This window comes from Trachypithecus francoisi, unplaced genomic scaffold, assembly GCF_009764315.1.
Source record: "Trachypithecus francoisi isolate TF-2019V2 unplaced genomic scaffold, Tfra_2.0 Lachesis_group1, whole genome shotgun sequence".
Classification (NCBI taxonomy): Eukaryota; Metazoa; Chordata; class Mammalia; order Primates; family Cercopithecidae; genus Trachypithecus; species Trachypithecus francoisi.
This window is the reverse complement of record NW_022681454.1, coordinates 2,182,132-2,195,706: the sequence shown is the minus strand read 5'-3', so window position 1 is coordinate 2,195,706 and position 13,575 is coordinate 2,182,132. Positions and strand designations below refer to the sequence as shown.

The following is a 13,575-nucleotide window of genomic DNA, read 5'->3' as shown; positions in this document are numbered from 1 at the left end:
TTGTCATTGATTTTCTATAGAACTAACTGCTTCACCTTTCTGAAGTTCTTTGTATTTGCATGACCAGGATTTAAATATACATTGAAAAAATAAAAAACAGCTAAAGTGATATGGTACCTCCCTGTTAGCAGTTTACAAGTGGAAATAGATGATAATTATATCAGGAAAGTAGCTTTCCTCCTACCATCTCTCCCCCACCAGCCTCCCAATAAAGAAAAAACAAACATATAATAGCACTGGTGCTTATTAAAGTCTGAACATTACTGGAAATGTTTATAAAAGCACACTAACACTCTTAAAAAGAGTCTAAGAGCACATTATAAAGCACACTAACACTCGTCTTTCTTTTAAGCTATTCTGCTGTAATGCTGATGGGTACGTTTCTAAAAAAGAAAAAGTTCAAATCTGAGCAAATGAGAGTTCTGCTGCCCATGCCCTGTACATGTCCTCCCCTTGGCAGTGGTGCTCCTGCCCTTCTCTTGGGGTCCCTGCTGTGCAAGAAGGTCCTGGCAAAGCAGTGAAACCTGATGAGCAGTCTTGCAGTCTTGTCTCTTCTCTCCTCTCCTCTCTTCTCCCCTCCTCTCCCCTCCCCTCCCCTCCCCGTCCTCTCCTCTCCTCTCCTCTCCTCTGCTCTCCTCTCCTCTCCTCTCCTCTTCTCTTCTCTTTTTTGAGACAGAGTCTCGCTCTGTTGCCCAGGCTGGAGTGCAATGTCATGATCTCAGCTCAATGCAACCTCCGCCTCCTGGGTTCAAGCGATTCTCCTGCCTCAGCCTCCCTAGTAGCTGGGATTACAGGCATACACCACCACGGCGAGCTAATTTTTTGTATTTTTAGTAGAGATGGAGTTTCATCATGTTGCCCAGGCTGGTCTCAAACTCCTGGGCTCAAGTGATCTTCCCACCTCCACCTCCCAAAGTGCTGGGATTACAGGTATGAGCTACTGCTCCCCGCCCCGATGAGCAGTCTTTTCTAAAATACATGTGACTGTCCTGAAATAGGGTCCATGGAGAGGGATCCTGAGCAGCTTCATCCCCTGCTGCCCCTTTAAAATGTCTTCAGTGGGAAAATCAAAGTTGTGCTTTCCACATAGACCTTCAATCAGTGAGGCTCAGAGAGTTTCAAGATTGCTTTTACTGGAATGCATTCAGTTGTCAACATTTGACTTTTTGTTTTCTTCACTAAGAATTCTGGCCGGGCGCGGTGGCTCAAGCCTGTAATCCCAGCACTTTGGGAGGCCGAGACGGGCGGATCACAAGGTCAGGAGATCGAGACCATCCTGGCTAACACGGTGAAACCCCGTCTCTACTAAAAAAAAATACAAAAATCTAGCCGGGCGAGGTGGCGGGCGCCTGTAGTCCCAGCTACTGCGGAGGCTGAGGCAGGAGAATGGTGTAAACCCGGGAGGCAGAGCTTGCAGTGAGCTGAGATCCGGCCACTGCACTCCAGCCCGGGCGACAGAGCAAGACTCCGTCTCAAAAAAAAAAAAAAAAAAAAAAAAGAATTCTAGACAAAACAGAAAATTTTAAAAAGACAAAACCTACTTAACTTTTAGTAGTAATATGTTATTTTTAAGTTACATTAATAAGGCCAGGCGCCATAGCTCACACCTGTAATCCTAGCACTTTGGGGGGCCAAGGCAGGAGGATTGCTTAAGTCTGGGAGTTTGAGACTAGCCTGGGCAACATAGTAAGACCCTGTCTCTACAAGAAACTTAAAAATGAGCTGGTGATGGCAGTGTGCACCTGTAGTCCCAGCTTGCTTTGGGAAGCTGAGGCAGGAGTATTGCTTAAGCCCTGGAGTACAAGGCTGCAGTGAGCTATGATTGTGCCACTGCACTCCAGCCTGGGCAACAAAGTGAGACCCCCATCTCTAAAAAAATTAAATTCATAAAAATATTCAGAAAAATTTAAAATCTTAACTCTTGACTTTAGAATAATATTCAAATAATATTGTATTGAGGAATAGCTATGAGTCAGTTCATGACCAAAGTCACTAAATGCTCTTGAAATAACAATTCAGGTAAAGAAGACGAGATTCTCACTATCTCCCCGAGGGCCATGTTTGTTTCATCCAGAGGCCACACCTTTCTAGCAGCAGGTACGTCTCTGTAGCTTACTTTATGCATTTTCATAGAGTTCAATGGTTTAGAAATTGAACAATTTGGCCGGGTGTGGTGGCTCAAGCCTGTAATCCCAGCACTTTGGGAGGCCGAGACGGGCGGATCACAAGGTCAGGAGATCGAGACCATCCTGGCTAACACGGTGAAACCCCGTCTCTACTAAAAAATACAAAAAAAACTAACCGGGCGAGGTGGCGGGCGCCTATAGTCCCAGCTACTCGGGAGGCTGAGGCAGGAGAATGGCATAAACCCGGGAGGCGGAGCTTGCAGTGAGCTGAGATCCGGCCACTGCACCCCAGCCTGGGCAACAGAGCAAGACTCCATCTCAAAAAAAAAAAAAAGAAATTGAACAATTCAAAGGTACTTATGGAATTCATTCTTTCAAATAAATTCTATTTTTTTTTTTTTTTTTTTTGAAACAGAGTCTCGCTCTTGTGGCCCAGGCTGGAATGCAATGGTGCGATCTTGGCTCACTGCAACCTCTGCCTCCTGGGTTCAAACAATTCTCCTACCTCAGCCTCCCAAGTAACTGGGATTACAGGTGTGTGCCACCACACCTGGCTAATTTTTGTATTTTTAGTAGAGACAGGGTTTCACCGTGTTGGTCAGGCTGGTCTCGAACTCCTGACCTCAGGTGATCTGCCCGCCTTGGCCTCCCAAAGTGCTGGGATTACAGGCATAAGCCACTGCAGCCAGCCTCTTTCAAATAAATTCTAGGGCACAGTACATAATAACAAGTTTTGCTTCCAGTGTCCTCTCATCACCATATCTAAATCCCAGATACCCTTGGTCCCCGCCCCCATGCTTTGTCTGCCCTGCTCTTTGCGGCCTTGCCCGGCCCTGCTCCTCCCAGCTCAGAGTCACCTCCACTCCAGACCCTTGCCCAGCCGTTCCTCTTCCCCAGAGACCATCTTGGTGCACTCCTTTGCCTCCTCCATGCCTTTGCTCAATGTCACTTTGTTGATGAGGCCTATAAATAAGGTAACTGGTCATCCTATTTATAACAACAACTCCCCTCCATGCACACACTCTCACTCACTCCTGAGCCTCCTCACCTTGTGCTATCCTCCCCATTTCATTTCTCACCTCCTGACACTGAGGCCAGAAGACCCTGAGAGATGGGAGGCGGGGACGTGGACCTTGAGGCTACAGTCAGGAGAGTCTGAGGGTGGCCGGGGTGGGCAGCAACCACGAGGAACATTGCTGGCAAATTCTAAATTAATGCAGAACTGTATCTCACAGACTTTTCACAGATTGAATTGCGCATTCTTGCACATTTATCTGGGGATCCAGAACTTCTGAAGTTATTCCAGGAATCTGAAAGAGATGATGTATTTTCTACTCTGACTTCACAGTGGTAAGATATATGAACTCACAATATTATCACATCTGCAGGAAGGCCAATATGAGTTTAAAACCCTGAATTATTCCAAGGCTACTTTCATAAGACAGAAATTATATATTTTTTGGTATATGTGGCTAGTAGTTAATCATTTTGAAAAGAAGAGTAGATAACTAGGATGCCATGAGTTACCTAATTGTGAAAGAAGTGATGATTCTTCTCCACTAAAAAAGAAGTCCATTCCTAGAAAATATAATAGAAATGATAAAATAACCAGCGAGTCCTGCACCCTACAGGTGAGCAACATGGAAAGACTGAGCCCACGGTGCTGGCTGTGAGCCGCCGCCCTCCAAGGAGAGCAAGGTGCTTGCTGCACACTCAGGCCCCAGCCCGTCTGTGGGCCACAGGCTTCTTGAGCTGCGGGTAAAAGACCCTGCCTGAGTGGCTTACACTCTTGGAGAATTCCAGAGGCAGATGGGCTCGGGTTTTGTTGGGCAGCTTGCCAGGGTCGTCCCAGGCCCGTCCTTCTGCATCATATTCTCAGGACGTTGGCTTCTCTTCCTTCTTGTGGAATACCTGCTCCAGTCTCCAAAGCAGGATGGAGAGACAGGTGCGAGGCTCTCCTCTCACCCCTCTCCTCTGCCCAGGAAAGTCAAGGGGCTCTTGCAGAGCCCAGTGCAGACAACAGCTGCACCCTGCTATCTAGAGTAGGTCATGCAGCTGCACCAGCTGCAAGGGAAGTGGAGAGATTCTACTCCAGAAAAAAGGAGGAGTGATTATTGTGTTAGGCATATACATGACAGGTGTTCACCGAGCCAGGCGCATCAGTGCCCCTTTGCGGAGGGGAGGAGGGGTGTGCTGGCTGGTGGAAGGTCCCTGTGTCTGAGTCACTGTCCCCTCCCGCAGCAGCTGCAGGCGCCACCTTTCCATTACCTTGGGCCTCTTCTGCTCCCCCTGCAGTCCCCTCACCCCTCCCTACCCTTCCCCTCCCAGCTCATCTCCTGACACCTGTTCACCCTCACGACGTCACACAGAAAGGCTGCCCAGCACCTACGGGGTGGGAGATGAGGAAGCGGATCGGGGGTCCCTCAGGGGTGGAAGCCAGAGGGGAGAAGCCAGAGAGGAGCAGAGTCCTAAGCAGGTGGAGGGGTCTGTCCTTCAGCCCCCCACTAGGCCGGCCCCCTGCATTTCCCTCCGCATGTGCTGTCTACCTCTGTCTTTGCTGAAGGCAGGGGGACCTGCAGGGGCTCTGGCTGCTCTCTGGCCTGGTTACCACCCACTCTCCCTGTGCTCCCTCTTCAGCCACCCTGGCTGGTCTTGAGCACACCAGTTACCCGCCTCACTCCAGCCTTTCCTGCCCTGGGGCTCAGGAAGCTCTTTCCCCAAATGTCCGTGTGTCTCCCTCCCCCACCTTATCCAAGTGGGCCCTCCCGGCATCTCCTCAGGGCCCTCGCCTGACCACCCTCCCCTGATGCTGGGCACACTGCCACTCCTCTCTGGTCCCCGCTCATCTCTGGTCCGATGCACATTCTCATGTATTGCTCTACTGTTCATCCTGCCGCAGCATCAGCGCCCAGGGGCCGAGACCTCATCCACTCTGGTCCCTACTGTGCTCCACAAAGGGTGGGGACTCACAAAGGATTTGTCAAATAAACGAACGAATAGTATAGAACTCAAACTTGCGTTTGAATCAGAAAATTTCTCCAAAAAGGCTACCACCACAGGACTCTTATTTGAATGACAAAATTCAGGAAGAAATATTTTATATACCAGGAGCAGAGGATTGAGAATGTTACTGTACACTCAACTGGACTTTGGAGTAGCTGTGAAATTGTGTTTATGGTGACAGCAGGAAAAGTGACAAAAGCAAAGAATAATGAAGTGTTTGCCCAGCCCAGGAAGAGGCACTGTACCGGGTGGATGTGACGAGCACGGCACATGGTGGGGTCCAGGGCAGCAGGAGCCAAGGCCAGCTCTTGAGCACTGGGTCCTGCCTCTCACCCCATATCCAGGGCATCCTCTTGTTCTCTCCCATCCTCTTCCCTCATCCTCAGACCCTGCACCCTACCTTCTGCGACCCGGTCCCTTCACATGAGTGGCCTCCACCCCAGTCAGGGCCCACTCTGGGACTCCAACTCTCCACCTCTGAATGCCCAGATCTGCACCGGGTCCTCGCTGGCCTCACTCACAGCTCTGCCAGTGGCCTTCCTCCTGGCATCTCTTTCCAGGTCTGTCACTTAGCCAGTCTTGCCTGTACCCCACTGAGCTCCAAAAGCACGGAGACCCAGTCAGCTCCGGCTCCTCCTGGGCACTCCGGAAAGGTCTCAGGATGGATCCCAGGACACATACAGACCCATTCTTCTCTCCGCTCAGCCCCATCAGCTGCCCCTTAGGAAGCTGTGCTCCTCTGACTTCTCCCTGCTCTCTGGCTTCCAGCCCTGAGTGATCCCCATTATTTACTTGCTCACCACTTACCCCACCGCAGGTGCTGGAAGAAGTTGCAAGGTGGTGGCAGCTGAGTCCAATAGAAATTCAGGCCATGTGGACTCAGAGAAGCCCTTAATATTCTCGACTTCCTGTCTTCTCTTGTTGCTCCAGACTTTTTTGATCTCCCACAAATAACTACTATTCTCTCTTAATCTCCAAGAAGAACTTCCCCTCTTACTTAAATGACAAAGTAGAAAGCCTAAGACAGGGGCTTCTGAACTCCCTTCCACTCTGCCTCAGTGTCTCCATGTACCCTCCTCCCCCTCTCCAATGGCTCCTGTCTCAAAGGAGGGAGCTTCTCTATTGCCAGGATAAGGACTGTGCAGTGTAGATCTCCAGGAGTTGCCACGTGTCTAGACCTGTGTGCCTGGCTCCTCCCACAGCTGTGCAGTGTACAACCAGCCCAGCCTTACGTGGCAGCCTTCATCCATATTCCTTTTATTTCCCATGTTTTCTCTAGCATTGTTAATATATCCTTGTTGATTTCCTCGTTCCCCTCTACTGGGGGACAAAAAACCTGCTTTAGGATTCCCCTAAATATAACCTTAGAAAGAAATCCTATCTTCAACCTGGTTGAAGACCTCGTTTATTGCTTAGGTACAAAAGAAATCTACACTTACTCCCTATACTTTCTCACTGCCAGCTCTTTCTTGCTTCTTAAAACAAACTTTCATTTTACCTACATAGGGCTTTATTTGTATTTGAAGTCCTGAACTCCTCACATCTAAGACAATGATTGCCTCCAGGATGTTTCTGGCTCCAAGGTCCAGGGCCAGCAACAGCAGCGAGACCCCACTCCCAGCAGGACAAGTCAAAGACTCCACAGGGTCTTTGTGGGTGTGTGTCAGCCCTGGTCCCTGCCTGTCCCGGTGCTTTCTCCTGGTCTGTGTGCCCCCGCTCCTGGGAAAACATCCTTCTCTGAAGCTCTCACCATCTTTTAAAATCAAGATATAATTCACAGACCATAGAATTCACCCTTTTAAGGTTACAGTTGGCCTGGCACAGTGGCTCATGCCCATAATCCCAGCATTTGGGGAGACAAAGAGGAGAGGATCACTTGAGGCCAGGAGTTTGAGGCCAGGAGTTGAGACCAGCCTGGGCATCATTGCAAGACTCCCATCTCTACAAAAAAAAAAAAAAAAAATTAGCCAGATGAGGTGACACACGCCTGTCCTGTAGTCCTGGCTGCTTGAGAGGCTAAGAAGAGAGGATTGCTTGAGCCCAGGTTGAGGCTGCAGTGAGCTATGATTGCACCACTGCACTCCAGCCTTGACAGAGTAAGGCCCTGTCTCTCAAAAAATAAAGTTACAATCACCGCTATCTAGTTCCAGAACATTTCCATCACCCTGAAAAGAAACCTCATGCCCATTAACCACCACGCCCAATACACCCCACCTTCCAGCCCTGGAAACCACTCACCTACTTTCTGTCTCTAGATTTACCTATTCTGGACACTTCACATTAATGAAATTGTACAACAGGGAACCTTTTGTATCTGGCTTCTTTTACTGAACATAGTATTTTCAAGGTTTATCCATGCTGTAGGAGGTAACAGTACTTCATTCCTTTTTATGACTGAAAAATATTCTATTATATGGAATAATATATTCTATATATTTCAATATAAATAAGCAAATAATCCATGTATTTATCTATTCATCAAATGTCCTTCGAAGGACATTTGGGTTGTTTCTACTTTTTGTCAGTTACGAACAACGCATTATGCATGTTTGTATACAGGTTTGGTTTTGGTTTTAGCTTTGGTTTTGGTTTTTTTTTTTTTTTTTTGAGACAGGGTCACACTCTGTCTCCTAGGCTGGAGAGCAAAGGCGTGATCTTGGCTTACTGCAACCTCTGCCTTCCAGGTTTGAGTGATTCTCCAGCCTTAGCCTCCTGAGTAGCTGGGACCACAGGTACATGCCACCATGCCTGGCTGATTCTTTTTTTTTTTTTTTTTTTAGTCAGGGCCTCACCCTGTCGCTCAGACTGGAGTGCAGTGGCACAATCTCGGCTCACTGCAACCTCTGTCTCCCAGGCTCAAGAGATTCTCCTGCCTCAGCCTCCCAAGTAGCTGGAATTACAGGTGTTCGCCACTGCCACCCAGCTAATTTTTGTAACTTTAGTAGTGACAGGGTTTCACTATGTTGGCTGGGCTGATCTTGAACTCCTGACCTCAAATGATCCACTTGCCTTGGCCTCCCAAAGTGCTGGGATTACAGGCATGAACCACTGCGCCCAGCCTAATTTTTGTATTTTTAGTAGAGATGAGGTTTCGCCATGTTGGCCAGGCTGATCTCAAACTCCTGATTACAAAGCAGCCTGCCTGCCTCGGGCTCCCAAAGTGCTGGGATTACAGGAGTGAACCACCACGTCTGGCTGAGGTTTTGTTTTGTTTTGTTTCTGAGATAAGATCTCGATCTGTCACCCTTAGTGGGAGTGCAGTGGCTCACTGCCACTCACAGCTTACTGCAGCCTCGACCTCCTGCTGGACTCAACAATCCTCCCACCTCAGCCTCCTGAGTACCTGAGACCACAGGCACATGCCACCATGCCTGGCTAGATTTTTTTTTCTTCTCTTTGGTAGAGACTGTCTTCCTATGTTGCCTAGGCTGGCCTCAAACTCCTGGGCTCAAGCAATCCTCCCTCCTTGGCCTCCCAAAGTGCTGGGATTACAGGTGTGAGCTACCGCCCCTGGTCTGTGTGCAAGTTTTTATGCAGACGTACATTTAAATTTATCCTGAGTATATACCTAGGAGTAGACATACTGGGTCATAAAATAATTCTATGTTTAACTTTTTTCATTGTGGTAAAATATCTGTCACATAAAATTTACCATCTTAATCATTTAAAATGTGCAATTCAGTGGTACCCGTATTTAACTTTTCCATGACCTGCTAAATAATTTTCCAAAAATGCTGCACCATTTTACATTCCCACAGGTATATGGGGTTCAAGCTTCTCCACATTCTCACCAATACTTTGTATTACCTGTCTTTTTGATTCTAGCTATCCTGTGAGTGTGAAGTGGTATCTCATTGAGCTTTGACTTGCATTTCCTTGATGGGGATGGCTGTTGAGCACGGTTTTGTGGGCTTGTCATTGACTCTCTGTCCCTGCCCCTCCTCTACACCTGAACACAGGTGCACCCTGGAGTGTTTTACTTGCCTGCCTTTCTCTGTGTCCCTCCTCCCAGAAGGTGTCCTTTTTTCTCACTTTCACTTTCCTTCCAGTTGGGATATAAGACAATATAGAATTTTTAAAGTATGTAATAAATTTAATAACACCCCTGCTCTCTCTCCAGAGATACAGAAAGTCTTAGAAGATGGTTTTAGTTCAGGCAGGAAGACTATTTTGCTTCTTGGTTAATGTTTGAGCTTTGTTGCCACCTTAGTGCTTGGATGGAATAGGTGTCCTGGATTTCCTCCCTTAGAATGCATGAGAGAATCTCTCTGCAATTCAAGGCGAGTGTTGGTGATTAGATCACAAGTGTTACTTTCTTCAGTGGGCCCAAAGCTACTCTGGCTGTTGCTAACCAAGTATCACAGCAAAGCATTTTTGTCAAAGTATTGGGCGAAGGATATGGGTAAAGTAGGAAATATATAGCATGAAATGCTTACATTAGAAATCAGGAAAGATCTCAAGTCAATAAGTTTCTATCTCAAGAAACTTGAAAAAGAAGAGCAAAATAAACCCAAAGCAAGCAGAAGGAATGAAATAATAAACAGCAGAAATCAATGAAATTGACAAGCAGAAAACAATAGAGGAAATCAATGAAAAAAGCTGTTTCTTTGAAAAATCAGTAAAATTGATAAACTCTAGCAAGGGTGACAAAAAATGAAAATAGATGATGTAAATCATCAATATCAGGAACGAAATAGGAGATATCACCATAGATTCTGCAGACATCAAAAGGATAAAAAGGGAATACTGTAACAATTCAACAATTTAGAAGATACGGACCAATTTCTTGAAAACCACAAACTACGAAAATCTAACTAAGATGAAATGGATAACCTAAATATTCCTATAACTATTAAAGAAATTGAGTTTGTCCCTTAAAAGTTCCTGAAAAAGAAACCCTCAGGCTCAGATGGCTTCCCTGGAGATTTTTTTTTTTTTTTTTTTTTTTTGAGACAGAGTCTCTCTCTGTCCCCCAGGCTGGAGTGCAGTGATGCAATCTCAGCTCACTGCAACTTCCGCCTCCCAAGTTCAAGAGATTCTCCTGCCTCAGCCTCCAGAGTAGCTGGGATTACAGGCACCTGCCACCGTGCCCAGCTAATTTTTGTATTTTTGATAGAGATAGGGTTTCACCATGTTGGCCAGGCTGGTCTCAAGCTCCTGACCTCAAGTGATCTGCCCGCCTCAGCCTCCCAGAGTGCTAGGATTACAGGCATGAGCTACCACACCCAGGCCCCAATAGCATATTTTAATGGTGAAAGAATGCTTCCCCCTAAGATCAGGAACAACTTGTTAATATTGCATATTGAAGTTCTAGCCACTGCACAAGATAAAAAAAAGGAAATGGCATATAGATTGGAAAGGAAGACATAAAACTGTCTCTCTTTGCAGATGACATGATTGCCTATGTGGAAAATCCCACAGAACAGACAAAAAGAATTGTTTTTAACCCTTAGAATTAATAAGTAAGTTCACCAAGGTTGCAAGTCCAAAATCAGCTCACAAAAATTGGTCACATTTCTATAAATTGACAATGAACATGCAGAAATCAAAATTAAAAACACAATGCCATTAATAATCACTCCAAAGATGGCCAAGCATGATGGCTCATACCTGTAATCCCAGTACTTTGGGAGGCCAAGGTGGGTGGATCACCTGAGGTCAGGAGTTCGAGAGCAGCCTGACCAACATGATAAAACCCCGTCTCTACTAAAGATTAGCCGGTTGTAGTGATGGATGCCTGTAATCTCAACTACTCGAGAGACTGAGGCAGGAGAATCACTTGAACCCATGAGGTGGAGGTTGCAGTGATCTGAGATTGTGCCACTGCACTCCAGCCTGGGCAACAAGAGCAAAACTGTCTCAAAAAAAAAAAAAACAAAAAACCACTCCAAAGATAATAAAGTACTTAAATTTCAGTTAACAAAACATGTACAAGATCTGTATGCCTAAAGGTATAAAATGCTGATGAAAGGAATCAAAGAATTCAAGAGAAATACCATGTTCATGGTATGGAAGACTCAACATACAAACAATGTCAATTCTCCCAAAATTGGTCTGTGGGTTTATAGTGCAATTCCTGCTAAAACCCAAACAAGGTTTTTGTAGACACAGAGAAGCTTAGTCTAAAATGTATGTGAAAAGGCACAGGGCTTAGAATAACTAAAACCGTTTTGAAGAAGAATAAGATGGGAGGAATCGCTCCACCTGATATTAAAACTTTATACATACAGTAATCAAGAGAGTGTGGTGCTGACAGAAGGATAGGTACTAGATCAATGGAACAGAAAAGAGAAACCAGAAATAGACCCAAACAAATATGCTTAACCAATTTTTGACAAAGGTGTAACGTATTAGACAGGAAATAATTCTCTTCAGATTTGTGTCAAGCCGAGCTCTCATAAAGCCAACTTGAAAAGTTCATATCTACATTGGATATAGCATATGTCTTCCCTGTATTTTATTAGCTTGTATTAGTTCTTGGGAGGACTTCAAAAATAAGAAGCTTTTAATATTTGCATGGTGGTTGCTTCTAATTCCCCATCAGCAATAGTAATCCAACATTTGTAACTTACACTGTAATTAGTTGCTGTGGAAGTAATTCTTATGTTCCAAACAGAGGACTAGAGTAGCATGTGGTAAAAAAGCAGCAAGATCAAATACACTCTTAAAAATGTTTGTTTCATGTAAATGCCTTATTGTTTGAAACACAAAAAGCAAAAAGGCAATTTGATGTGATATTCTGAAATACTTAGTAACGTTTTCAAAGAATAACAATTTCCTTGAAAAACCTTTAAGCTTATATAAATGGAGTTTGAAAGAAATCAACTATAAAGCCACAATTTGAGAGACTGGTGCTGACACCCAGAGAGCTGGGATTTCCCCAGGGAATGCACATCAGACAGAATCTCAGAGCTGCTTACTGCAGCTCCAGCAACTTCACACACACACACTTGTGCACACACATGCACACTCACACAAGCAAAAGACACAGCCATTATGCACTGCGGGGCCCAAGACATGCCATTGAGGTGCCTTCTTCAAGGAACCATCATGTCCTTGGCTCGTTAGGTGAATTCCTAAAAGTTTTATAAAATACAAATAAAAAACAATTCTTATCAGCTGTGCATTCAACTCAGCATTTTCAGACTGAAACTTAGGAGAATTTTTAACTGCAGAATATGTGCATTTTTTCTTCTGCTTAAGATGGTTTTGGAGTGCTTCTCTGAGACTATCTCTACTTGCAGATGACATGATTGTCAATGTAGAAAATTCCAAGAAATACACAGAAAAAGTACAGGCAAGTGTGGAAGACAGTATTGCTGTGTGTGGCTCCCTGTCCAGGGAAGATGGTGCTTCCGTACCCAGTAGGTGTCAGACTTGGCCATGTGACTTGCCAATGGAACATGAGTAAAAGTGACATGTCACTCCTAAGCAAGACTTTAAGAGTCTGCACGTGGTTCCTCTTCATCTCTTTCCCTCTATTACAACTGCTGGTAAGGAAAAATATGCCATGCAAACACTAGGCATAAGAAAGCCAACTACTATACTAGTATCAGTGTAAACTGCAAAACAAAAAGTGTTGCTGGATAAAAAGGGACATTTCATAGTGATAAAAGGGCCAATTCATCAAGAAGATATAGTAATCCTAAATTTTAATGCACCTATTAAAACAACTTTAAAATACCTAAAGCAAAAATGGACAGAACTAAAGAATGAAATCGAATTTACATTTCATTCAATCATTCATTCCCTGAAAAAGTCTCATTGCTTTTCTCAGAAGGGGAATTTCTATTTAAATCAAGTTTAATAAGTGTGCAATTAAGATGCCATATTGTATTATTTTGATTATTGCTCTTTTAGGATACAATTTATGTTACTGACTTCAGGCTGTCTGCATTGTTAAACATTGATTACCATACATTATTTTTTCCTAGACCCTGTGTGGTGCTTCCTTAAGAAAGCTGTGCCATAACGATTAATTACAGCAAAGGACTCCTCCCATGATTAGCTCTGCTTCAGAGGTTCCTTTTGTTTTTTGTTTTTCATATTCAGTCATTTCCTCCTAAATGATATTGCTTAATCTTTGAGATTCTTCTACTAAAAAATTTACCAGATCCCTGGCACATCTAATTCCTTCCAGTATTTCTATAATCATTGATGATTTTTAATGATTTAGTGTTTTCCAAGCCCTCAAAGTGTCCTAGCGCTACAAACGCTCCAAAGCAGCAGCTCTGCTTAGCGGGCAGAGCAGACGCCCACTCCTGTGAATGAGCAGAGCCCTCACTCTCGGTGGAAAAGCCTGGTGAACTATTTCGTCATTGCCCACGAGGAAAATGTCTTTGCATGCCTGAGGACCACGACCATTTTGTCATTTCCCATCAAGATTGTGAAGATTAGTGTGCCATACTGAGGGGGCACCCGTGGAAAAAGGGGTGAATGTCAGCCA

The 13,575-nt window shown here is 45.1% G+C and overlaps 1 protein-coding gene across 2 annotated transcripts in view; it reads left to right on the top strand.

Annotated features, from left to right (window-relative positions):
* POLN (DNA polymerase nu) overlaps positions 1-13,575 on the top strand; it is a 165,959-nt gene that overhangs the window by 113,372 nt on the left and 39,012 nt on the right. For both annotated transcript variants that reach the window (XM_033213480.1, XM_033213481.1), the window contains 2 exons: positions 2,020-2,097; positions 3,362-3,476. In XM_033213480.1, the coding sequence (XP_033069371.1) occupies positions 2,020-2,097; positions 3,362-3,476 (193 nt within the window). The remainder of the gene's footprint in view (positions 1-2,019; positions 2,098-3,361; positions 3,477-13,575) is intronic.